This window comes from Ricinus communis, chromosome 10 (assembly GCF_019578655.1).
Source record: "Ricinus communis isolate WT05 ecotype wild-type chromosome 10, ASM1957865v1, whole genome shotgun sequence".
Lineage (NCBI taxonomy): Eukaryota > Viridiplantae > Streptophyta > Magnoliopsida > Malpighiales > Euphorbiaceae > Ricinus > Ricinus communis.
In genome coordinates this window covers 11,250,240-11,277,982 of record NC_063265.1, presented here as the reverse complement: position 1 = coordinate 11,277,982, position 27,743 = coordinate 11,250,240, and the positions used below count along the sequence as shown (strand labels likewise).

Sequence of the window (27,743 nt, the reverse complement as noted above, 5' to 3'; positions counted from 1 at the left end):
ATTTGATTTGGTATGTAAATTGGTAAATCTTAGATTCTCCGCAGTAGTAATAGTAGATGTATCAGTTGTAAATTTTTGAGCTTCGGGTCTCGCCTAGTTTTTCTGGTAGACCGAAGTAATTTTTGTAAAGTGTAGCTATTAAGATAATTTGTGGTTTTAATAATATTAATTTGAGATGAGATTTGTTTAAGTCAGTGAGTGTCAGGCTTACTACGGGTTTCGGTGGCCTTACGCCTACCCATTCCCTAGTGCCGGTCACGGGCCCACGGGTGGGGTCGTGACAAGGATGTTTTCCGACCATTTTAGTAATGATTTTCGACCCTTTTTCAATCCAAAATCTAATGAAAAATATTTAATAAAACTTCTTTATAATGATATTTTTATAGAGGAATAATTTTTACATAATGATAAAAAATGACAGTTATAATTTAGGTCAGTTGTAAATAGAAATGAATCTTATATTGTAATAAACTATAATTTATTTTTAAATTTTGTATTAAGAAAATAATAATTTATATAATATATATATATATATATATATATATATATATATATATATATATATATATATATATATATATAATTTTATAAAGTATATGCTATGTTATGTTATCTTACTATAGTATTGTTTTGCCTCATCAATCTTATTTGTATAATATGACAAGATATTTACGTATTTTATCTCTAGTTACTATTATTTTATGGGATAATTATATTAATGATCATTTAATTTACACTAAGTTTTATTTTAGTTATATAATTTTTTTTTATTTCATTTAAGTCATTTAAATTTAAATTGAGTAATAGTTTGATCATTTATCTAAAATCTGATCATTAATTTATAAAAAAAATATAAAAGAAATAATTGTCACTAAATTTTTTATATTATATACTTAATAAATAGATGTCATAATGTAAAATTCACTAATATAAAAATTTATAGACTTGACATGTTTATAGAGAGAAATTAAAATTAATCGTACGGTGAAAATTAATCATGGAATATTATTTGAAAGATAAAATTATTGAAAAATAGCTTTTTAAATCTTTAATTCCACAAATAAATGAAAGCCTATTGTGGAGAGCACAGAAGTCGTCGTCAAGAAAATGAGTAATGAAAGAAAAAAGAAATTAAGGCATGCTAGCTAATGCTATTGTATACTTTGAAGTAATCCATTTGATTTTTTTTTTTAATTATTGAAAATATAACCTGAAATAATCTCATTTTATTATTAAATTAAAAAAAATCATCGCGTGAGTCATTGGAAAAGGGGTTTCTTTTAAAATAAAATAAAATTACGGACAGGAATTATTATTATTTTTACAAAAAAATTAGATATTTTTTTATTGATTTGCTTAAAAATTAAATATGTTTTAAAGTCTTTTTTTTTTTTATACAACAGGTCAAATGCTTACTTTTTTCTTTTATTCAATTATTAATTCACAAAAAATTAGTGAAATTTGTTTTTATTGTTTCTTATTTTTCCATTGATTTTATTAATAAATATTATTGCATTGCTATTTTATTAAATACGAGTTTTTAAATTAGTTTATATTTTTATTTTTGTGAAATTTATAAAAATCTTCTTTATTTATGTATTGAGCTATTTTATGAAATTAATAAAATTTTTATAGAAATTTTAATAAGGCCTCTTCGTGAAATATTTCACTGTTTCTCTACTTTTTGAATTCCTTATTTTGCTATAAAACAAAATGCATTAGACGAATAATTCCATTAAAAATATCTTCCTAGCATTGATTTTCAATCAACATCATAGACAGCCATATTTTTGTAAATATAAAAACAATATATATAGGAACTGATTATTATTTCTTTTAAAGTTTTGTGCCAATTTAAAGGATAGCAACATGACAACATTTAGAATTCAACTATTTAGATTTAACTTGAGGTTTAAAAAAAGAAAAAGGAAAGAAGGAGAATTGTCCCATTTTATATTTTTATATTTTTATTTTGTTTTTTTATAAAAAATAATCGAATATTTTATTTTATATAAAAGTAAAAATTCGATTTTCATCATTAAATAAAATATTTAAAAATAATACGTGAAATATCAAGTAAAAAATTATCTTACATAACTTATCACATAACATAAAAATTTGATTTATATACTGAAAAAAATGCAATGGCAAAAAATGTATACATGTTATGAGATTAGATATTAAAATTTGTCTGATTCGGCTAATCAATGCACCTGGTAGCTGGCATAGCTGATAAATTAAACCGTTTAGTAAAATTTTATTTACGGTTACTATCAATATGTTAATTTATCGTTAAATATTTAATTATATTATATAATGGTACAAATTAATAAAAAATAATTTATAATATTTAAAAATATCATAATTATTTTTTAGCTTAATTGAATTATTATTAGAAATATTTACAAAAATTATTTTAGAAATAAAAATTTAAATTTAAACTCTACTAATAAAAATTTCTAATTTCAAATATCATATAATTATAAATATTATAATTATTTAATTACTAAAATAAATTTAAAATAATAAAATTTTATTATAAAATATAAAAATTTAATTATATAAGATCAATTTAAAGTAAATTATTATTAATAAATTTTAATAAAGATAATATTGTTCAAATAAATAAAAAAATTAAATAAGTTATTAGCTAATAATTTTTTTTTAAAATATAGTTGATATAATCAGCACTTGATTGAGATTAAATCAGTTATCAGTTGTTGTTTCTTAAGTCTTTACCAATCGCCTTAATATAACTTTTCAGTAAAAAATAATTTTCAGCTGCATCAAACATTTGAACCGAACACCCTCTAATTGAACTAAATTTATGAATAATCTCTAATGTTATGTTTAGTTAAAATCTATAAAATTTATCAAATTTATTTATAAATCTAAAATTTATATATTTTGATTGAAGTGAAAGTCGATTTAGAATTTTAATAATTAAATTTGTGTAAAATTTATTATAATTAACAAAGATTCTAATAAAATAAATAAAATTTCTGAATAAACATTAGTAAGTCAATATATTTTATAACATCAAAATACATCCTCCAACTTTATTATTTTTAATTTATTTTATTTTTTAAATAAAATTAATGAAGTAAATAAAACGTAATTGATTAGACTTAAATTTGCTCCTTAAAACCGGCCAGGATTAGCTCAAGAAATTTGGCAGGGGACGAGGATTTGAACAATGGTCTTAAAAATGAGCTGTATATATATATATATATATATATATATATAAAAGATCATCGATATTAAATAATAAATAAAATAAAATTTGTGAATTTTCTCTTTTGGGCTCATTAATTGATCAATTGCAGATTTGTGAAGTACCACGGTATGTGCTTAAAATCGTTTGCAAGAGATCTGCGCTTAAAACAGACAAACAAGAGAAGCATTGACACATGTCCCTCAGACAGCAAACAAGATGAACAAAGACAGCCCACCAGCCACGTGTCAAGCATGGAGGTTAGGGCACATTCATGAGCACATGGAGCTCCATCTTCACATGCAAATAATCCATGCATATAGAGATAAAAGAGAAGGAAAGAGAATCCCATTTCTGCATATATCTTATCTGAGTTAATTAACACTTGTCGACATTTTTGGTGAAGGCTTGTTCTTGGTGGGGCATTTGATTTTGATTATGATATTGATCATACCTTTGGCTACCTAGCTAACTTTAAAAGGGAGTGGTAAAATCATATAAGATATTACTTATTTTATATCTTTTACCTTACCTAAATCTAAATGAGCACAAAATTAAATAAGTGGACATGCTCTATAGGGAATGAATAAATAAATAAATGAATTAAAGGGTACCCTTTTATATAAGAAAAACCTTAGTTAGCTACCCAAAGGGATTATCAATATCATAATCAAAACTATAGATTTCAAATAAACTTAAATGTGAAATTGGGTTTTGTCCATTATGCACATGATAATTAGTAGACAATAGAGATGGGCAAAAAATGAAGCATCACCATTATAGTTTTCCTCGTTTGACTTGCTATTAAAAAAAAAAAAGAAAAAAAGCATCGAAAGAGAAGAATATTCCTCCTTTGACTAGCTGTCGTTGATTCTATGCTTGCATATTCATTAAGGTCAAAAATTATACAAATATTCAAAAATTAAGATTAAAATTAAAAAGAGACATGACTTTATTAACCCATGAGCCAAAGACCCAACACCCAGACAGACTAACTTTGGATACTTAGTGAAGCTAATCATGCATCGGACTTAATAATTCTTCGAGATTAAGACATCTAAACTCTAATTTAATCAGAGTTAATTATGTCAGATACATTGTTTTTCTTTGTGACTCATTATAGCTTTTGTTTACTAACAAATCTGAATGGAATAAATAAATAAACAGATTTAACAATTAAGGGCAGCAGATGATGTTGAGAGTTGGGATTGGAGGGTTACTAAATACTTCAGAAAGGAATCCAATTTGAGCATATGCCTTGACTAACTTGAGTTTAATTATTTTATTAAGTGCTTAATCTTCTTTAATTTTTAATACTCTCTGCATAAGGAAAAAAAAGAGTAAAATGTGGTACGTTTGGACCTTTCAATGCAACAATTAAGAACATCTCCTGGAAATTCTTTATATTTGAAATTTTATAGAGAGTGGTTTATAAAATAAAATATAAAAAAATAAAATAAAAAAATTAATTTAGCTCGTTTATTTTATATTCTTCTCCTTCCTCAAAGTCATTTTCTTTTCTTGGCTTTTTCAACCTCAACAACTTATAGAACATCTAATACACCTTTTCTACCACGTTTTTAAAGCATATTAGGACTAGTATTTAAACTCATATTTCTTTTACCATTTTAACGATAAAAGATGTGATAAAAGCATAATGGTCAATATATTTATTCATTTATATTTAATTTTGATGCAAATTTTAAATTTAAAAAAGCTGATTAGATTGTTTTATATATGTACGAGTGATTTAAAGGAGTTTGTGTTTAAATACTGAATTACTATTAATAGACGGAATGACCATTTTATTTTACTATTAGAAAAAAGAAAAATTTAAAGAATGTATAGTATTTAAAAAATTAGTAGGTTGAAAGAGGTTATGATAATTTGAAGGAAATTATAGATTGAAACATGTGGATTGTTGGGGGGTTAGGGGAGCTCTTCACATGCATGCATAGGTAAAAGTGGGATCCTATGCATCTTCTCACCTTATTATTCTGAATTAGGTCTTTCTCTATCTTTAGGTACTATATATGTGTAAAAGGGTCCCTTCACCTAACATTATATACATTCTTTCTTGTTTTAGTATAGAAAAGATAAGATTTCTTTCCTTTCCTGTTCCTTAAGACTCGTGAATTACATGGCCCTCCAGGGCTCTTACTAATATAATCTGGATATTCTTGTAAAATGAGGAGATCTATTTTAAAAGTCAAGTCAAATAAAGAAATAAAGGGGAGCAGTGAAATTAAGGTTGTAATGAATAATATTTAGGGTTTTATTTTATCCATCTTATTGTTTGTGTACGAGAGCAAGTAAATCTTTTTAAAGATTTATCTCCTTATTGACTGATTTCTCTTTATTTTTCTATTGATATTTTTACTACTTGTCCTCTAATTCTTTTCTTTTTTATCGAGTTGAATTAAACTCAATCTCATTGATCTCTTAGATTTAGATAGTATCAATTGTTCTTCTCGTAATTGTGTCGTGACGATGACACGTGTACCGTGATAGACCCACTATATTTCATGGCTTATTATTCATTATCATATTAACCAATTTTATTCTTTTTAAAACATTGGTTGATTTATATGAAAATCGATATTTACCTTTTCAATTCAAAAAATGTAGACTTGTTTTCGGTTACTAATGAAAATTAAATTTTAATATTTATATCTTAGAAATAATTTAATTTTTTTTTAATCTATAAATCAAGACGCTAGTTGATATGAATATAAAAACTATGTGGTAAAATTTCAATAGCTTACTTGTCGGCCCCAAATCCATGTCAGCTTAAATGAGAGAAATGGCTTATAGTAGTACAAGGGCTCAAAATTTTTGGACACTATGAAATCATAAATGTTCTAGAAAAACGACGAAAATATAATTATTTCCGTAAGAGACGTATTATTAGATTTATAATGAATTGAAATGGATCGTTAAATTAGTCCCACCAATGTATCAATCTGAAAGTGTAGATAAATTTGTGTTCTGGGTGCAGCTTCCATCACTCTTCAAATAAACATTTTTGGTTTTCCTGGGATACTATTCTTCTTTGATTGCGTCCAATTAAGGCTTATATTATGTCATGATTTCCTCAGCCTATTACCCCAATTCCTTAGCCCTCATCTCAAAGCTTATGCATATAAGTTTCTAGTACATATATTTAAACGGCAGACTGTATGTCTTCGTTCTGGCGTAAGGTTACATATGATATAATCCGAGTGATGTAAACTGGGTCACTCTTCTAGCTTCTAGAGTTCTGAATGAAAAAATAAAATCAATGAGTGATTAAAATATGAAAACAAGGCTTCGTTTGGCCTTCCTATTTAAATTATACAAGATAGAATAGACTTGGCCAATCGCTTGAACCCGCATGGTTCATTCAAAGATAATTCAATTTATAATTTATAATTTAACGGTTTGAGCCGGTTTGCAGTTCCGGTTTATCATAATTTTATATGAATAATTCATTTTAATTAAATTGTATAAAAATTAATTTTATCTTTGGAAAATTTAAAATTATAACTTTTGAAAAATATTTGAGTTAGCCATTCTTTAATTTATTTTTTCTATAACATTTATACTAATAGTAATAATAAATACATCATTTTTATTAAAGCTAAAGACCTTATATTTGATTGCTAATAGATGTATAGAATTATCAATTATTTATGATGTAAAAAAATATAGAAAATATAGAATTTAATATACACATACATAATCGATTCATAAACTATTGCTTTTAACTTGCAATATCTAGAAGACGACATTACATACCAAAATTAAAAATATATATAAACAGAGGCATGAATCAGTTCTCTTGAATACCTAATTACTTGCTGCTTTAGTCAGCAAATGGAAATAATAATAATAATAATAAAAAGAGAAGAAACCCACTTGGATCCATGATCGGTCATGAAGATTTCAAGGACGGCAAAGGAACAATTAATAAAGGGGCTTCTGCTTGTTGGATCCATGGGGACAGAATCCATGATAGTACTTATATGTAAGTTCATATATTTTAATTCAAATAAATAAGAACAAGCGATTAATGAGTAAATTAATTGCAGCAGTCAAAGATTTCATAGCTCATAGCATGATATAACAATATCATTAATGGAGCAAACATTTATCTCTTTATATATTTAAATATATCTCTTATTATAAAAGCGATAATTTCTCACTAATATTATTCGAATCATTGGCGCATAGACCTAATTATCTTTAGATAATATGACTGACATTTATAAATGAAAAAACTCGAACTAGGCTTAAAATTAAGCTTGTGATGAAGCAGAATTGGATAGGATGCATGAGAATATGCTCATCGTCCAATAGCAATCTAATTAAACTAATCGGACATGAAGATGCCACATAGCTAGCAGGATCTCCAATGATTGTATAGTGCATAATGTCTCATTCCTCTAAAATAAAGCCTAATCAGCCATTGGGAACTAATCACCCTCTAAATATGGAGCAAGTGTTATGCATATAACTTGAATTACCTAAAAAAATATAAAATGTAGCTAGCTAGAAACAATTGAAAGAAAAAAAAATGACTTTAGCTGTTATCAACGGACCGACTGTGGTCGAATTCGTCGAGGATTCGAATACATTCGAAATTTGTGTTAAAGAATGCTTTGGAATGCTTGATGTTAATGGCGATGGAGTGATCTCAAAGGATGAGCTCTGTGATGGGTTCTATAAGTTGATGTCGTTAGAATGTGGGTTGCATCCAAAACAAGAGATCAACAATCTTTACGATGCCATTTTCGAAAGATTTGATGAGGATAAAAATGGCAGCATCAATAAACAGCAATTTAGATCCTTGATGAGGGAACTTATGTTTGCCATGGCTCGTGGGATCGGTAATTCTCCAATCCTAATGGCTCTTGATACAGAAAGCATGATGATGAAGGCTGTTGAGCATGAACATAGCAAGAACTGAATGCAAAATCTAGCGAAAAACATGCATGAAAGTTGCTGTTTTTTCATACGAAATTTTACAGTCTTAGCAAAATTGACAAGAATCCATGATTCTTCGACATTTCTTTTTTTCTTTTCTTTTTGATACAAATCGAATCTTGATTTGTTTTGATACAAATTGAGTCTTGATCTTGTTCATTTCTTTTGTTATGTTAGTGGAAATCTTAATCTCGATTTTGTCAGTTCCATGTCTTTCTTGATCCATATGTTAGATTAAACTATCTCATTCTCTATTGAGCTCTGTTCTGAATATTGACTTTTTTTTTTTTTTTTCATGTGAGTACAAATTATTTTCTTTAGATCCATTACTGTTGTATTTAGCTTCAAATGGTAAGTGTAGAACCCTATGGGAAGAATTATTATGAATCTTAAGAAATGACTTGCATCGATCAATTAAATGAATCATCCAATTTTGAATGATATACAGTCCGACAATGTGAGATTGGTTCGTACTTTAACTGTTTTAACATTGGACAGTTTTCTTTTACATAGTTACAGGAATACATCTGGCTAACCTGATTACATATGATGGCCTTCAGGAGAAAGTGAAGGCTGAGGCAGCAGCATCTTTTCCTTTTCTTGTGTTCATGTCCTAATAAATAATAGCAAGAAACAGATAGAAAACACAACAAAGCAAAAAGAATTATAGTAATAATGACTGGGGAGGAAGCTGTGGCCTTGCAAAAGCACTCACTTTAGTCTTGCTTATTATAAAGTATTTAAAGATGAAATTTGGAGTCACTTACTTACATTACTCTAGGCAGCTTAAAATACTCTATTAAATTCTCCATTATGGGACATTATTCTTATTTCTTGGCTGCAAACATGGAACTAGAACTAGATAATTTGTTAAGGCGTTTATACTCGAACACCTGTTGGCTGATCCATTGATAATCACTTCAATCATTGACATGGATTTGATATATTGATCAATCAAATGGAGATGTTGTAAAGTAAAGGCATCAGTGTCATGATGATTGATGAGCATGAAATTAACCAAAGAAGCAAAGTGTTGGCCAACTTTATAAGCTAAGAATAGTATATAAACTACAATTATTACAATAATATTTTGTCCTTTTCTTTTGATGTATCCCAGTAATCTTATGAAAATGTGCATGGTATGCCCATGCTCATATATTGCATCAATTTTTAGTGAAGAAAATATAATTTTATTGATGGCTAAAAATAAATTATATCTCAAATACATGGACCGATGTTTTCTTAACATATATGAGCCAGGAGCTATAACAAAACTCACTTTGATAAATTTAATAAAATTAATTACTTGAAACTCTCTTTAATAATTTTTCAGATAAATAAATCTAGAAATTTATCAAAAAATTCATTATTTCTCAAATATAAATAAATAATAAAAATCGCTAAAAAACCATGGTCCTCCTATTTTCTTGAAAGAGATTACTCATATAGTTAAATCTCTATAATTATTTTTCCTTTTCCTAGTTTTTGATCAATTTAATGTGCTAGGCTTTTTTGTGGTTTAGTGATAAGGTGTGACCTTCATTTCAATATATAGCCTTGTATCTTCACTTCTGTTCAATAGCCTTGCATTTGTTGGATGAACTTTCACTTAAAAAGAGAAAAAAAGAAAAAAAAAAAAAAAGGAGAAGAAAGGTTGTGATTTTATAGATGTGAGAATGTATACAATGTTAAACACTAAATTGATGCCCATATAAAAATAAAAATGTACTAGACTTGTTAGCTAGTTAATTTTCCATAGTTAAAATACAAATTTGATTCAAAGTAGATAAGGCATGAGATTGGCACCACCAACAGCAATGACAACAACCCTGATATTTTGCTACTGAAGAATCTAAAAACCCATTTAATGGGTCAAGTGAAAAACACTGCAAAGGTGGTTGGACTAGCCTTTTCTGGTTAGGTTAGGCCCCATCTGCTAAATACATATATATATATATATATATATATATATATAGCCCTTTTGAGATGGCAAAAGGGAAAGAAAGCAATATAAAAAGAGCTAACCCTTTTCACAGTAGTGTAAAAATCACCATGACCATTTTATAAATGAGAATTAAGGGCAGTGCAACCCAGCTCATATCTATGAAAAGATAAGACAAAAGGGATTTAAAAACCCTTTCAAAGGCGCAAATCAAGGAAAGGGGGGCAACTTGAACAATAAGGGCTATAGCTATCTTCTCATGATTATTGTCATACAACTCCCTTGTGCTTTCATCATTCTAAGCTCCCCACAGGACCAACTTTTGCCACCTTTTTCCACCAACAGTTCAATTAATTACTAATACTGGACCTTCTTTTTCCTGATAATATTTCAAAAAGGAAAAACAAAAAACAATATTAGGTGTAGAATTCACAAATATATACTTGATAAAAATTTCGAAACAGAACAGAAATAATGCAGTAATCAGCTTTAGATGTACTTGAGTGCACCCTTCTTTTCTCCCCTTACCCAACTACAAAACCCAAAGCAACCCATCAACTCAAGAAGAAGCAGTTTACAACATTTTACTTCATTAGGTTTGAATGTTTTGTTAAAGGAAATACAAGATCGAACATGATGATCCCAGCATGTTTCAGCCACCCCAACACACTCTCAAGTGCCTCCCAATTGCCTCAAAGTCTCATTACATGCATATACCAAACTCAATTCTGCAACTCCCCAACCTATCTCACGCTCTCTTGGTCTAAAACTCTCTTCTCTCATTCCCTAACTGTATTTGCTTCAGATTCTTTCTCCATCACCATCCCTCTCTACCCATCAACCTTCTCCTTCTTTAGGAACAAACCAGGCTCCAAATCCATCTGCTTAACTCACCACCACTACCAAAGAATCAAGCTTTACTGGGATTTCACTCGAGCTCAGTTCACCCACAACTCCGCTGAGCCAGATTCATGTTTCTACATTGCCATTATTTGCAATGCAAGATTAGAATTCTTTCTTGGTGATCTTCAATCCGAGTTGACTCGTCGAGTCAGCAGCGGTTTAGTCCTGACCCGCCAAGTCGTGGCCGAACCAACTCTGTTATCTAGAAGGGAGCATGTCTTTGGACATAAGAGTTACGCATCTAGAGCTGAGTTCTTAGGTTCTAAACATGAGATTGGAATAGAATGTAATGGAGGTGCACTTATAGTAAAAGTTGACGGTGAAATAAGCCTCGTTGTTAAAAGATTGGCATGGAAATTTAGAGGCAACGAAAGATTTTTTGTTGGTGGCATGGAAGTTGAATTCTTCTGGGATGTATTCAACTGGGTTAACAACAGCAACGGCAACAACAATCATGGCCATGGTGTGTTTATTTTCCAAGTCGGCGATGGTGGTGTATGGCCAGAAATGGTAGGTCTAGAGAAGAGGTTGATAAGGAAGAGTTTGTCGTCGTCGGTAGGGCAAAGTCAGACACTGATGCCAGCGGCAATGGCGTCATTGTCACCGTCACCGTCGTGCTCGAGTGTGCTGCAATGGGCGGAAGAAAGTAGCGACTGTGGGAGAAGTTCATGTTCTTCATCTACCACTAGGTCATGTGGAAGTAATAATGGAGGGTTCTCTTTGCTGTTGTATGCTTGGAGAAGGGATTAACAAAAATGTTTTAATGTTGATTTTGCATATGTGATTACTAAGTAACTATATTGTTTTCTTTGAATTAATTAATTTCCTTATACCATGTGAATTGCAACAATTAATATCTTTTGGTAATATATGTTTGTAGCATTATATTATATGTCAAATTTATATTTTAAAAGCTCAAAAATAAGAATCATATAATATGTATTTAGCCTGAGATTCAAATTTCATCAATCTGAAATCCATTATTACCAGGATTTGAGTGATTGTTAGTATTAAAGAAATACAAAAGGGCATCAGAGTGCATTTGGATAAGGCATTAAATTGGCATTTATAAGTTGGATGCCGATTAGGTGTATAAAGAGCTTGTTTTTGGTTTCTTCTCAACGAGAAAATGGTTCAAAAAGTCAATAGACAAATTGAATGGACAGTCATGTGTAATTATGTGAAGTCAAATATTCCCAACGTCCCACTTTCATTTTATACACAGATGAAAATAATTAGTTAGTTTTCACTTAGTGTTACTAAATTTTAATTTCTTTTCCTATAATATTCTGTTAATATTTTTAATGCAATGCACGATAAATTAAACAATAAACTTACATTTATCTCATTGTATTTTAATAAAATTTGAATATCTCTCCATCCAATTCATCTATTAATTATGGATGATGATATATTTATTAATTAATGAAAGGTATATTTGATAATTACCCATTAAATTAATAATTAAAAATAAAAATAGACTATATTTTGGTGGGATAAAAAAAAACTGAATGTGGGACGAAAGGAGTAATACTAATAACCTTTATTTTATGGGTAATTTAAAGAGAAAGGAAGTGAATAGATAGAGAATTAGTTTTAATTATGTTTGCTAATAAAATCTTTTAGAAGGGAAAGGAAATTGAAGGAAAATGATTCCCCTTCATTCCTCTTATAGAAGTTGCAATTGATTATCATTCCTCTTATAGAAGTTGCAAGCACCGATTTGAGGCACACAGATTCAGAAAAAACAATTGAGAGAAGACATAATTGTGATCATCAATTTCTGGCAGAAGCTCTCCACTAGAAGAAGTATTATCAAAAGTGTTGTTTAAGAAGAAAGAAAGGAACACTTGAAGAAAACAAAGAATGAGAAATTCAAAATGCCTACTGAATAGGCACAGAATTAGGCCATGCATCAGCTGGTAGAAAACAAAAAGAAATATTGGAACCATGCGCGCATGCACTATACTACCAGCATCATCATCAAACACATAGGATACTCAAATAAATTCTTTATATGTACATAAATAGTAGGTTACTTACCCTTTGAATATATACATACATAAAGCATTAAGACTTTCTGTGAACGACCTCTCATTGAATTTGTACTTCTTTACATATATTATTTGTTATATTTTACATGTTATTGGTGGTACTGTTCCTACCATCATTACAATGGGAGAAATTGTAGCACAGGAGGGAAAGAAAACCCTGCAGGCCTTGTCTGTATAGTTACAGTTTCCTTTGAGTAATAACTCATTAGTCATTGCTAAAGCATAGCATAGGCCAAGCAGATCCACATTAAGCATGTACAATCTTATAAATTCCATTGAAAATGAGTTAGTGCCAACGTGCGTGCGTGTGGTGCTATGTTCTTACCAAAACAAACTATAATTATTCTGTAAGACAAAACTATAATTAACATTAATTTCTTTTTTGTATTTTGGTCAACAAAGAAAGTAACTATATTTCAGTCTTGTAGCTTCTTTTTACATCTGTCAAGCATAAGCTTGCGTACAGCAGCCTTTGTGCAAGCAATGAGGTGTACAAACTTTAGAATGTCTATAAAGCCGATACTTCCCTTGCAATCCTAGTAACTAAATGAATTTTATGCATGCTCATCATTTCAAGAATCTCTAGTACATGAACTTTCCAGCAGATTCAGAGTTCTAGAGATTGCTTAAATTCAATCACCTGCTCTCCAAAAGCTAGGAGTAAATATCTGGCCGATCGCTTCGAGTGCTGAAACATTCCAGCTCTCAGCATGCCGAACAACCTGTTAAATTTAAAAAAGGAAAATGTTAAACATCTCACCATTTTGCTATCGCTTCTAATATTGGCTCCTTGAACAAAATTCAGTTCGTCAACACAAAAAGTTGAGCAGGGAAGGGGACAGAAAGAATAAGAAATAAATAGAGAGGAAAGGATTTTTTCTTGACTCACTTTAAACTTATCATTTAATTCATAAATTGTGCTTCCATCAATTGAAATGAAGGGTCTCCACGGAAATTTCAGGTAAGTTCTGCAAATCAGAAAACTAGTCAAAACAACATAAACAGAAATTGAAGCTGATGGTGCAAGTGCAAAAAGTTTGATGGAAAGAGAGGCAGCACTTTTATGGACAAGGCAACAAATAATTGTTTTAGATTGTAACAGGAACAGCAAAGTAATCCAGTTACTTATCCAAACATATTCTTTCATATACGAAATGCATGAGCAGTGTAGCAAATTGGAGATGTACAAATGTGAACACACACGTGTATGCAGGAAGCATCCAATGTAGTACTGCCCCTGCAGCCCATGAGGATGAGTGGGGAAATGCACTGCACTATTATTTTAAAGTTCATAAAGCCAATCTCTTGATACTCATCTTCTCTTGTTCCTTTTTCTTCCATCTAAGGCAAGAATCTCTTCCACATTTTAAGTGTACCAAAGGAAGATACAAATAAGAATCAGACATAAAGAAGCACGAGTATTGGTTTGACCACAGTACATGTAAGATAAGGGGAACATTTATTGTAACTCAGAGAAACCTTGATATTTACCTTTCTTTAACACACATAAAATTTACAGACAGTTAATGATGCTGATGTTTCCTTTCTTTTCTTTTCTTGGCCAGGTAAGCAAAATATTAGAGAACATGATAGAAAATAGCTGCTTCAAATTTTTGAACAAAGGCCCTCTAGCCCAATCCCCATTAGCAGCAAAAGGAATAACGGTTTCACCTAAGTTTATGTTGCCTTAAGATATGAAACACACAGTTAAACAAGTAAGGCACCTTAGCTTCCACGTCGCCAGCAAGAAATTAGACTCGGTATTGACACCCTGCATGTAAAGAATCCTTAGCACAAGAAGAATGAGAATTAATTAATAAGAAAATATCATTTCTTATTCCAGATCAGCAAAGTTGTCCTAAACCCAATTAGTTCAAAGCATCTATTAAGTGTAAAAACAAACATTTAACAATATTGAAGGTGCTTCTACATGTTATAGATCTTAACGTTTGATCCACAGAGTGCCTCGTGAGCTCATCTTTCTTAAAGATTACTCAATTCCAGACTCAGTACTTCTCAATATTCTATTTATTAGGCAATACTCTTGGAAAAAGATCCAGTTGTATGAAGTCAATGTTCATTCTCCACATCAATTTTCCCATGCCATTTAAGAAAGATCCGAGATGAAGATTTACTTTACCTTGATTGGACGGCAAAATATGAATCTAGCTCTCAAGGAGTGGCTCAAGCTGAGCACCTGCTTTTGGGTGCATATCTAGTATTGGAGTTTATGCTAATATCTAACTAATTGACATCAACCAAAAACCCCAAAGTTTCCAGAGAAAATGTTTACCTTCTCCATATTTTCTAATCCAATGGATGGGGATTCAAAGAATGGAACTAGCAGTTTCAAGTTTCGCGAATACAATTCAGTACCTAAAGTTCAAAAGACAAAGATAAATAATTGGTTTTTCTAGCATCCATGCACAACTCTCAAACAAATCCAAGTGCCAAGCCCAAAAAAAAGAAAAAAAAAAAAGAAGGAAAATAGAGATTCACAAACTAAAGTAGCATGTCACAACTCGTATACCAACTAGAAACAAATTTCTCAAGCAGAAGCATTTTATCAAACACATAACATAAAGCATCCATGGCTGGTCTTTACCTCGGAATCTAATAGTAGGATCTTCAAAGATACAATCTTTATCATAAATAGCAGACGTGAAACCCCCTAATTCCAAATTAGAAGACAAAAGCATCAAATCACAAAGGCAAAACCAACCCAGAGAAACTATAATTAAAATGAAATTCCACTTTACCTGTAACAAAATAAGCATTCTCATAATCAGCCTTAAGTATCATTACAACATCATCAACACTATAAACAGATATATCATCACTCTCTTCAAAGCTTACCCTATCGAAATGTACAACACAATCCAAGAATAGAATACATGATTAACAACATAGCAAAAACCAAAAATTCAGAAAGAGAAATTGAACAGAGAAAATCAAGAAAACTTATTATTTCTTTTTAAGAAAAAAGAAAGAGAAGAAAAACCTGTCTTTGGTAGAGAAGGAGAAGAGCCTTAGCAGCTCAGTGATTCCACTTACTGCTAATTGCAAATATTGTGGAGCTTTAGTTTTAGTTTGAGTTCTGTTCCATTTTTCATTACCTGGTGCACCTAAACAGCATCTGATTCCATTAACTCGCTGCAAAAAAATTGAAAGGTGAATTGATTAATTATCAAAGATTAAAACTTAAAACATCAGTCTTCGACACAGAAAGTGATAAAAAAAGTTCGCGATTTTCATTTTCCTGTTTCCAAATTATGACTGAATTTTGGTACCCGGAAACTCAATGTTGGGTTGGGTAAACAGATTCCCGCCATTTTCAAGTAGACCGTTTAACGGTTAAAATTCCACCGCATTTGGCTGGTGTTATCCACTTAGCATTTTATTTCTTTTCCAGATAACTGGATTTCCTTTTAACGATTAAAGAATTTCCCGTGAATGTGTTTAACGGAAGTTGAAACCAGCGAGTTTAATGTTGCTAAAATTGAAGTTTGGAGAAGTTAATGTTGTAAATTAAAATACAGGGACTTTAATGATACGCGGCCAAGATCGAGGGATAATACAGGTAATTTAGCCTATATTTTGCCTTCTACTGTAATAGACGGTTGTAAATTGATTTTCTTTTTTTTTTTTTTTTATGAAAAATTAAAGAATATAAGGCGCCAATTTGCATTGGCTATAAACATTACGGGGCAAACTATATCCTGCTCTACCTTGCAATGTGGTCCGAATGCAGGGATACGTGCGGGACTGATGTCCCACTACTTTAGAATAACTTTTTTTTGATATTTGAATTTATAATAAAATAAATTATAAAAAATTAATATTAATATATTGGAAAATATATATTAAATAAATATTTATATATTGTATAATAGTCATAATTATTTTAGTTTTAAATAATAATATAAATTGAGTTTAAAAATAAAATTAAAATAGTAATTTTTAGTATTTTATAAGTATTTATAATATTTTTATAACGAATAATAAATTAAATATCTTTGTTTCTTAAATCTTTTATATATAAACTTAAATTTTATGTGTTAAAAACAAGTGCACATATCAAAATGTGTCCAAATATAATAACACATGTTTAAGAAAATTTAAATCTTAAAATAAATAAAATTTAAAAATTAATATAGTTAGTAACATATAACTCTACAGAATTAAATATCGAAATAATTTCGGTAAATAATAAAATAAATCATCTATTAAAATTAATATCATATAATTTTTAGAGAATTTTTATATTTTAAAATTTTATATTATTAGTGAATAAAATTAATTTTTTACACATTTGACAATTTTAAAAGTTGTACATATGTAAATGTTAATTTCATAACTAAAGTGTTAGATTTTTATAACGGATATCAATAATCATCATTTATAAGATAATATTTATTGTTTACTGTAACGATATTTATTTTGTATTCTTTTAATTTTTAAATGCTCATTATTTTAGTAAAAAATATTCATCATTTATGATTTACATGTTTATCAATTTGTTATTGTCAATTCAGTAATTATAATTTTATATATATTTCTAAAATTATTATAAAATATTTATTTTAAGATGAAAATAGTATTAATTTTTATGAAAGTTAAATTTATTATTAGTGTGATGCATATTGAAATGTTTTTATAAGTAATATAAATTTTTATTATTTATAGGCATAATATTTATTTATTTATTAATAAATAACAAATACCACATTTTTTAATTTATTGAAACAAACATATATAATATAGACATGATATAAATCATCTTTACAATTAGTAAATATAAAAAAAAAATCAAACTAGAATTATCTTATAAATATTTATATTATGGTGTAAATATCTTTTTAATAAAATAAAATTAATAAACAATTAACATTCGGTATATATATTTATATTTATATAAGTTAATAAATATTCAGATTAATGAATATAAATTTAAAAAATCAGCCTTCAAGACTCTGACGCACGCGACAAAATTCTGATACATGTATCACACTTAACCCGAGATGCATGATATAAGGCCCCACGTTACGGGTAACATGATTTTTCATTTAACATTTATACAGCTTATGAAGAAAGTAATTTATGCCCTGCACTCCGGTCCACCTTGCAGTGTGGGCCGGAGGAGAGACATACGTGCGGGAGTCCCGCACTTTAGTTGTTTTAATTTTTTTTAATATGTGAGATTTTTATAAAATAATTAATAAAAATTAATAATATATCATTTAAAATTATATACTAATATCTTTATAAAAATTAAATTTTATTTATATATTATACAGTTTTCATAATTATTTGAGTTTAACTAATAACATAAATATAATATTTCTATGATTAATAATAAATTAAATATTTCTAATGTCTTTTTAAAAAAAATTTATATAAAAATTCTATGTGTTAAAAATAGTGCACATATTAAAATATATTAAAATATAGTAACACATGTTAAAAATATATATATTTTCAAATTTAATATATATATATATATATATATATATAGGTAAATAAAATTTAAAAATTAACATAATTAGTAACATTTTTTTTTATTTTTTAATTAGTCATGCTTTGGAGAGTTAAATATCAATATACTTTTGACAAATAATAAAATAACTAATCTTTTAAAACTAATATAATATAATTTTTAGGAACTCTTTATATATTAAATTTTCATATTATTAGTGAATGAAACTAATTTTTTGCATGTTTCGCAATTTAAATATTTCATCAATATATAATTGATAATTTCTTAAAAGTATTATCTTTTTATAATTAACATCAATATTCATTATTCATAAGATAATACTTATTATTTATTATAATTATGTTCATTTTGTATTCAATCAATTTTTAAATATTTATATTTTAGTGAAGAATATTTATAATTTATGATCTATATATTTATTATTTTATTATTATTAATTTAGTAATTATAAATTTATATATATTTCTCAATTCACCGTGAAATATTTATTTTCATACGAAAATAATGTTGATTCTTTATGAAAGTTATATTATTTATTTTACGATAAATATTGATACAATTTTTAGATTTATAGAAATATTCATCATTTATAGATATAATATTCTTTAGTTTGTTAATAGATATTATTAATTTTTTAAAATAAACATATATAATATAGATATAATATAAATCGTTTTTACAGTTAGTAAATAAATAAAATGTCAAACTAAAATTATCTTGCAAATGGCGAAAGATTTTTTATTTATTATCTTTATGGGATTAAATCTCGAGTTACAAATGGTATAAACTAATCGAGATGCTTCTACACGTCCATTCTTCTAGGAGTTTTTTCTTAAGAAAGATGGCGCCTCTAAAAGGATGTCTTCGACTTCGATTCTTGAATAATCTACATCACTTCTGGTTATTTATATTGTGGTACAAATATTTTTTTTTTTAGTAAAATAAAATTAATAAACAATAAATATTTTTAATATATGTTTAATGAATATAAGTTAATAAGTATTTAACACCGATTTAATGAATATAAATTTTTTAAAAAATATGTGTCAAAAATCTAATCATATATTAGAAGTTCTAACACACGTGTGGTACTAGCCGGACCACGTTACAATGTGGTCCGGTTGTGCATGATATATAGCCCTTATGGAGAAGGATTGTTATATCTTGTACCCGGGTATATGATGCATCATGTATCTAGGACTAAATACACGTATGTGTTAATAATCAATTAAGTTAAACCCTTTTGTAATTATAAAATTAGACTTGTAATATGATTAAATGTCTAATTAATTAAAGGACATAAATAAACTAACACCACAAATTTAAATTTATTGCAAGACACATAAATTATTATACTTTAAAATAACTCTTTTACTACATCCAACTTCTCATTTTATATTAAATACTACTAATAATTTTATTATTGTATTTTTATTTCAATTTTTATATTTTTATATATTTTATAGTTCTTTTCACATAAATTTATTTTTTTAGTAATATGCTAGTATGAAAATACTATATATTATAATTAAAAAAAATAATCAACATAATTAAAAATAAACATAGAAAAAAGTAATTTTATATTTCTAAAAATATGAATAACTTTATTTTTACCATTTTTATCATTTTTTAATTTAATTCCAAACATCACCATTATAATTTAAATTTATAAAATGACTTGTAGATTCATATGTTATAAATTATAGGTTCATCATATGTATACTTGAGATTTATAGATTATAGTCTAGAAATTTATAAATTCAATAAAAATATATTCATATATTAAGATAGATTTATAGTAAAAAAATTAATGAATATCCAGTTTATGTTTAATGAACCTGACACTAATAACAGATGAATATACATTTTATATGTAATAAACATAAAAGTTATGTTTAATAAATTTGACACTAATAATAGATGAATATACACTTATAAGTAATGAATTTGAAGTTTGAAATTTATATTTAATGAATATGAAGTTTATTATTCATGAACCTGAACTAATAATAAATAAATATACATTTTATAAATAATGAACCTGAAGTTTATATTTAATGAACATGACACTAATAATAAATGAATATACACTTTATAGGTAATAAACCTAAAAATTATGTTTAATAAATCTAAAAATAATAATAGATGAATATATACTTTATAAGTAATAAATTTAAAAGTTTATGTTCAACCTGGACTAATAACATATAAACATATATTTTATAAGTAATGAGCTTAAAATTTATATTTAATGAACCTGACACTTATATTAAATGAATATACACTTTATAAATAATGAATATGCCGCTTGAAAATAAATTAATACAAGTTAAATAGTAACAGATTCATCATCAATAAATTATAAGTTTATTAAATATATATTTGAAGTTCATATAATATATTATATTCATAAATTGAACAGGCAATTATTAGAAAAAAATATTTGTTAAGTATTTTTTTATTTTTTTAATATTATATTTTATAATAAATAATAAAACATTAAGATCTATTAACTATTGTTAAAATTTTTAGTTTTTTGATAATAATATAATTTATATATTAATGTAAAACAAAGTAAATATTAAAAATTAATATTTAATAAAATTACTAATTTATCAAATATCAAATATAAAATTATATTATGAAATTCATAATTAACTAGACGATGACTATTTTATTGTTCATAAAATTGTATAAAATAGAAAAAAATAAATACAGTTAAGAAAGTAAATAATTAAAAAAACATTTTAAAAAATCCGCTAATTTTAAATTAAAGAAAAAAATTAACAAAACAAAACTTATCAATTTCGCTGCCTTTTTAAATGGTTCAGGTACACATTAAAAAACTATATTTATTTATTTCTATTACAAAACTTTCACCATCACTTTTCACCGGAATCCACCGCTAATGGCCGCCGACAGTCCCCAGCCACTTAAAATCATAACCGGAGCAGACTCCTTGGGCTGCTCCCTGAAAGATGCTCTAATCTCCCACCTCCGATCTCTCAACATAGACGTAGAAGACCTCGGCACGTCCTCCTACTACACAATCGGCGCTGAAGTCGGACGCCGGGTCTCCGCCGCTAATTCTACTTCACCATCTCCAGAAATCCGTGGCCTCGTCGCGTGCGGAACCGGCGCCGGTGTCTCCATATTCGCCAACAAATTTCCCGGCGTCTACGCCTCCACCTGTCTCTCCACCGGCGACGCCGCCAACACACGCTCCATCAACAACTGCAACGTACTCGCCGTCTCCGGTTTGTTCACTACACCGGAATCCGCTATTCAGATTCTTGACACGTGGCTTAGTACTCCATTCAAAGCTCCTTGTCCTGCTTCTAATAACGCCCCGTGGAGCTCAGAAATATCTGAGTTTCTAGATAATTCGCTTTTAGAAATGCCGGAAATCGGCCAAAAAGTTGATACAAACATAAAAGAAGAAGAAAAAGAAACATTGAGTACGTGTTCGCTGTGTTGCTTAGCGAAGAACAGAAAGTTAGATGAGATTGATTTGATTCCTGGTGGGTCGATGAAGATTCTGAGAGAAAGTCCAACGTCAGCTATTGTTAGGTTCAAAGCGGGGAGTATAGAGCCAGCTCATCATCATACATTTGGGCATGATATAGTGGTGATGAAAGGGAGCAAGAGCGTGTGGAATTTGAGCAAGAAGGTGAAGTATGATTTGGGTGTTGGTGATTATTTGTTTACTCCTGCTGGTGATGTGCATCGAGTTAAGTATTTTGAGGATACTGAGTTTTTTATTAAGTGGGAGGGGAAATGGGATCTTTTCTTCGATGAGGATCTTGAGGTGGCTAAAACTGAAATTGAAAAAGAAGCGGATGATGGGTTTCAGCGGGTGAACTAGACGAATGTGTGTTTGTGTTGTTGTACAATGCCCTGGTATGTGCTTCTTGGTTTTTTTTCCTTTGGTGTCTGGTTTGGGCAACTCTTAGTACCTACTCCAGTCCGAATAAGCGAGTATCAGCATAGAGCGAGTGTTCTAAAATTTGAGTATTATTATGATCCGATCCGTTTGGTGCATGTATGAATACCTTCCGATGTCATTGTAAATGAAGGAATTTGCAGATCTTTTTTCCAATTGTTGCTTTGAAGATGCTCTTTTTTTGCCTGAGATGTCTTTGGAATAACTATAATGTGTTTTTTGATGGTGGTGGTCTATTTCTAGTTGCATTTCATATCCTGCAATTCTTATCATTTAAGGGAAGTTAGGTTTAGGTTTTGTCATTAGCACATTCTTTGACTATCAATTGATTTCTTTATTTAGATGGGTAAAAAGTTTGGCATCTGGGATTCAACTTCCATTGAAGCTGGATTAGGAACCCTATTGTTGACAAAAATGATCTCAGTCTTGTTGATTATCAGCTTAGGAGGTTGAGACCTTTCTAGGAAACTATGAAGTCTAGGAATCTTATCATGTGCCCTAAATCCTCCATGTGGATACAAATCATAGAATTATGGTCCTTCAGTGTATAATCACCTTATAAGATTTGAACGACACTCTAGTCTAGATCTGAAACTTAAGGGCAGGTTATGTGGCCCAGAAGCTGTTTGCATTTCTATAACCGAGAGGTGATTTTTACAACTGACAACTCATTTCCAAGTTATCAGGATTCTATTTCTTGTTTTTATTCATTATAATAGCAGTTAATGTTTGCATATCACTTGAAACATAACATCTCAATCCACACCTCAGAATCCCCCCCTTTTTCAATGCATGTTAATTTGATTAATATACATCTTTAACTCTCAAGTACACAATTGAAAGAACTACATTTTTCGTTTTCCTGACAAATTTCTACAAAAATTGCTGTCAAGCTGCACATTGAAGCTTTGGGAACAAGTCTCTGATTAGCCAATCTGAGTACTTGCTTGTTTGATGAGTTAAATGTCCTACATCCCAAAAGATATGTTGTCCAGGTTTTGAAGAATAAGGTATGCCAGGAATTCCACAGCCTTTCGGAAATTGATCAACATTAAAATTGTACTTTCTGCAGATTCTGCAACAAGCTACCTTGTATCCTGATGCACATTGATAAAGTTAATAAGAATCCAAAATAAACATTAGCACCCTTCATTTTCCATAACATGATGCATGATGCACTTACCAAAACTTGAGAAATTATCAAAGACCCATTGCACTGCACCTTATGTATCAGCATATATGACATGCACATCAGGAAATTCTTTTCTCAATCCTTCAAGAGCTGTTTTGAGAAGATCATTGTGATACGCCAACATGTCATTGAAATCTTTCAGGCAGCCGTGTGCATCAAGAACAGAAGAGGTCGCATAGCTTGTAAGTAAGCCTGGCGAACAACCCATCTGAAAGACTCTAGGGACAACCACTCGATTAGCACCATGACCGATAACTTTCTGTGATCAATTAAAACAAGAAAACTATGTAGTTGTAAATATGAAATATATGGTTCCAAGTAGGATTACGTACTCTGGAAACATCGATTATGGTCTGCACCACACCCGGCACCATGATATTCTTTTATCTCCTCAATGGTTTTATTCAAATGTAATCCAAGGTTATAGTCATTAAATCCAATTGTTCCAACGAAATTATATTAACCTTCAGGATTACTGCAAATAGTTGATAAGTGCTTCTCAAACCAACCAAGTTGCACGGTTAGAGAATGGTTAGTCACAAAACGTGGGATATGCCATTTTAATTGTTACGCCATGGGGAAACTGATCGTAAGGAAGGATTGGGAATTCTGTGGTAGCATTGCCTGTATCTGAAATTGAATCTCCAAATTGATATACTGAATCAAACCCACATGCTTTCAGATTTGTGCATCACTTGAAAAAGGATGAACAATGGTGAAAACAAAGCAGAAAATTAGAGAATAAGAACCATCCTTTATGACAGAACCCATATGGCTATCAATCTATCTAGCTAGCTTGAGAATAAAGAAATTGGTACTTGAGAGTTAATAGATGTTTTCTTATTGCACAAGGATTATATAGGACCAGCAACATTGCCTATTAAAAGGAACAACAAATAACCACAACATACAAGTAGATAGATGACTGACCATATTTGGATTTGTTTATTCAGTCTATTTATAGAATAGAAGCAAAATAAAAGAAAAATGAAAAGCATCAGACACATTAACACCTACATATTCAGAGACAAATTGGTTGGTCAATTTACTATCTTTTGCTTGTGTAGCTAACCTAACATTTGATTCACAAATTTGCTACAATTAATCAATTTGTTTAGCAGCCATTGGCCTGTTTTCAATTAGGTAAATATACATATATACATACCCAGAGTTCTTAATACAATATCATTGTCATACCTTGAATAAATCCTCAAAGCATCAACCCAAATTCTAGTTAGTGGACTTAATTTTGTTTCAGCATCTAACCACTTTCAAAACCTGAATTTGTTATGAGTCTTCAGGGTGAACGTTTTATACTTACTAAAGTATCATGTGATTCACATCTTATATTTATTATCACATATAGCGCATATACAAGATAATACTTGTCGGTAAAATATATTTTTTATCTAGCTAATTAAAACTTTATTAAATCTTTTAAGAGAAAATATCCGATTTGGCTCACTTAATGTTACATTTTAAGTAAAAGGGGTGGTTTATACATAAATCATGTGCATTATAGAATAAGTCTTATCATTTTTCTCGCTCGAACAACAGGAATGATTGGAAAATAAAATTTCTAATTTGTTTAAACATATTAGGGACAAATTATATGCTTTCTTTAACGAATTTTCATGTAAAAATTGAGTAACATATATTTTTTACTTCATTCTTAACTGAACTGACCAAATAAAAATGGTTTAGTTATTATATGGATAGGGTACATTCTCAAGTCACATAAAAATAAATATGCATCGTCTTATTTAATTATTTTTAACTAAACAAAATTGCTGGTTTAGTTATTATATTCATTCATCTTTTTTGTTGATTTAGAATGAGATCCATTCTTTTTGAGAACAAACATGATGTATTTTATATATCATTTAAAACTCCTAATAAAATTATGGTTATTACAAGCAAATACATGGCTTCTTCCAGACTAAAATGGCTAAAAAAAAAATGTTTTCAAGCTGCGCATTGAAGCTTTGGTAACATGTCTCTAAGTAGCCAATCTGATAAGAACTTGTTTGTTTGATGAGAAAAATGTCCTCCATCCCAAAAGACATGTTCTCTAGGGTTTGAACAATATGGTATGCCAGGAAGTCCACAGGCAAACTTTAATTGATCAACACTGTAATTGTATTTTCCTCCGGTTCCACAACAGGCTTCTCGTAATGCTTTAAATCCTGTGCACAATGACAAAGTTTTAAAAAGAAAAAAAAAAAGAAAAGAAAAAGCATCTCCATTTTTCATAACATGCAATGATAGAAGGAGTACCGAGAGCCACTTACCAAGCTTCGACAAATTGTCTATGATATATTGCAGTGCACTGTAGTTATCAGCATATACGACATGCACGTTAGGAAATTCTTTTCTCAATCCTTCAAGAGCTGATGATCATTGTGATACACAAACATGTCGTTGAAATCTTTCAGGCAGCCTTGTGCATCATGAACAGATGTATTGGTCTCAAATGCTGTAAGTATGCCTGGTGAACAACCCAATTGATGAAGTCCAGGGACAACCACTCGAACAGCACCATGGCCGATAAGTTTCTGTGATGAATCAAAACAAGAAGATTAAGAGCTTGATAACAGTGATAAGAGTTTGTAATATGCCATGTACAATAATTACTTACTTTGGCAACTTCCGTTATGGTCTGCACCACTACAGGCACCATGGTGTTCTTGATCTCCTCAAGGGTTTTATTTCGACTCAATGCAAGGAAATAATCATTAGATCCCATTGTCCCAACCATAAAGAGGGCTGACTTCAGTTTCTCTTGGCAATCTATCAACAAGAATCAATACATTGGAGTTGGTTAAAGTACTACGAAATTTGTTTGTATGACTTGCAGGAAATGTTATGGTTTACCTTTAGGATCACTGCAGATAGTTGACAAGTGCTTCTCAAACCACCCAAGTTGCAATGTTAGAGAATGGTTAGTGACAAAAGTGGGATATGCCATTTAACTAGAGTTTCTGCTGTCACAACAGTTACACCAGCAACTGCAAAATCTACTCCATGGGAAAAATTGGATTTTGGGTTTTCATATGGTTCAACAAATGGAAGACCAGCTGCTTGTGCTGCAGAAGTTTGAAAAGAGAAGGAAAAACATAAGATTAAGCTTTCATATTCTTTGATGCCAATGAAATTAATCATAAATCGCTGATATTGCAATATAATTGAAAAAGAAAAATCATTGTATCATTGTAAGTCTCACCAATGTAATCAACCATAAGTAGTCCATCTGAAGGTCTACCAGTTGCATTGTTAACTGTTATGCCGTAGGGAAATTGGTCATAAGGAAGGATAGAAAATTCTAGAACAGCATTGCCTGTATCTGAAATTGAATCTCCAAATTGATATATTGCATCCAATCCACATGCTTTCAGTTCTTGTGCATCACATGAAAAAGGATGAACAAGGATGAAAACACAGCAGAAACTCAGAAAACAAGAAGAACCATCCTTTATGACAGAACCCATAATGCTTTCTAGCTGAAGAATAAACAATTGCGGCCTAATCAATAAGAGTTTATAGATGGATTTTATTTTTCTTTTTGCACTAGGATTATATGGGCATAGCAAAACTGGCTCTTAACTATTAAAAGAAATAACAAATAACAAATAACAAAACACAAGTATTTTGAAGCTGTTAGATAGATTACTTGCTAAACTTGTATATCTTCATCCATTCTATTTGTAGAATAGAAGCACAGAAATACCACCAGGGTCATTAACGGCTATGCCCAAAAACAAATTTGGTTGGTGAATTTAGTTTCCATCATCTTTCATTGCCTAGTCCAACATTTGTTGTACAAAGATTCATAGAGATGCTATAATTAACCAATATGTTTAACCATTAGATTTTGTTTCAATATACCCAGAATCAGTTGGGTTTGACTTCGGGTCAATTTTATTTATCCAGACCCGGCTTACATTGTCGGGCTAATAACTTTGATAAGAGGTTCAGTGAAGATAAGGGAGAGGCCAAAATCTATAAGGCAGGGTGTATATAGAGCCAGCCATCA

At 29.5% G+C, this 27,743-nt stretch overlaps 5 protein-coding genes and 1 non-coding gene across 9 annotated transcripts; 3 read left to right on the top strand and 3 right to left on the bottom strand.

Moving 5' to 3' along the window:
- The first annotated feature begins 7,528 nt into the window (after positions 1 to 7,528).
- On the top strand, positions 7,529 to 8,473 carry LOC8289449 (EF-hand calcium-binding domain-containing protein 1). Its single transcript, XM_002512198.3, has one exon. It carries the CDS (start codon positions 7,770 to 7,772, stop codon positions 8,160 to 8,162), a length of 393 nt encoding a protein of 130 aa, XP_002512244.1. The 5' UTR covers positions 7,529 to 7,769; the 3' UTR covers positions 8,163 to 8,473.
- A 2,064-nt stretch (positions 8,474 to 10,537) lies between these two features.
- Positions 10,538 to 11,889, top strand: LOC8289448. Its single transcript, XM_002512197.4, has one exon. It carries the CDS (start codon positions 10,755 to 10,757, stop codon positions 11,772 to 11,774), a length of 1,020 nt encoding a protein of 339 aa, XP_002512243.2. The 5' UTR covers positions 10,538 to 10,754; the 3' UTR covers positions 11,775 to 11,889.
- Positions 11,890 to 13,418: 1,529 nt separating this feature from the next.
- Positions 13,419 to 16,574, bottom strand: LOC8289447. Of its 3 annotated transcripts, none has more exons than XM_048370284.1 (9): positions 16,369 to 16,574; positions 16,080 to 16,231; positions 15,838 to 15,935; positions 15,684 to 15,749; positions 15,372 to 15,454; positions 15,219 to 15,293; positions 14,803 to 14,849; positions 13,968 to 14,046; positions 13,419 to 13,800 (listed from the first exon to the last, which is right to left on the bottom strand). In XM_048370284.1, the coding sequence occupies exons 1-9, from the start codon at positions 16,408 to 16,410 to the stop codon at positions 13,711 to 13,713; spliced, it is 732 nt and encodes a 243-aa protein (XP_048226241.1). In that variant the 5' UTR covers positions 16,411 to 16,574; the 3' UTR covers positions 13,419 to 13,710. The 3 variants fall into 3 exon arrangements, with proteins under 3 accessions (XP_048226241.1, XP_048226242.1, XP_048226243.1); XM_048370285.1 differs by having other exon boundaries at positions 15,219 to 15,275; positions 16,369 to 16,573; XM_048370286.1 differs by lacking the exon at positions 15,219 to 15,293 and having other exon boundaries at positions 16,369 to 16,568.
- Positions 16,575 to 21,413: 4,839 nt separating this feature from the next.
- Positions 21,414 to 22,674, top strand: LOC8289446 (DNA damage-repair/toleration protein DRT102). The gene has a single exon (XM_002512195.4). The coding sequence runs from the start codon at positions 21,484 to 21,486 to the stop codon at positions 22,438 to 22,440; it is 957 nt and encodes a 318-aa protein (XP_002512241.1). The 5' UTR covers positions 21,414 to 21,483; the 3' UTR covers positions 22,441 to 22,674.
- Positions 22,675 to 23,307: 633 nt separating this feature from the next.
- On the bottom strand, positions 23,308 to 24,576 carry LOC8289445. The gene is made up of 3 exons (XR_007214370.1): positions 24,043 to 24,576; positions 23,702 to 23,918; positions 23,308 to 23,615 (listed from the first exon to the last, which is right to left on the bottom strand). It is a non-coding gene; the product is annotated as an uncharacterized LOC8289445 (transcript).
- A 1,181-nt stretch (positions 24,577 to 25,757) lies between these two features.
- Positions 25,758 to 27,707, bottom strand: LOC107260753 (GDSL esterase/lipase At5g03980-like). Of its 2 annotated transcripts, XR_007217665.1 has the most exons (5): positions 26,934 to 27,707; positions 26,585 to 26,796; positions 26,349 to 26,500; positions 26,002 to 26,265; positions 25,758 to 25,896 (listed from the first exon to the last, which is right to left on the bottom strand). XR_007217665.1 is itself a non-coding variant. In XM_048380132.1 (4 exons), exons 2-4 carry the CDS (start codon positions 26,676 to 26,678, stop codon positions 26,086 to 26,088), a joined length of 426 nt encoding a protein of 141 aa, XP_048236089.1. In that variant the 5' UTR covers positions 26,679 to 26,796; positions 26,934 to 27,707; the 3' UTR covers positions 25,952 to 26,085. The 2 variants fall into 2 exon arrangements, 1 of the variants encoding a protein (XP_048236089.1); XM_048380132.1 differs by lacking the exon at positions 25,758 to 25,896 and having other exon boundaries at positions 25,952 to 26,265.
- Between the last annotated feature and the right edge of the window lie 36 nt (positions 27,708 to 27,743).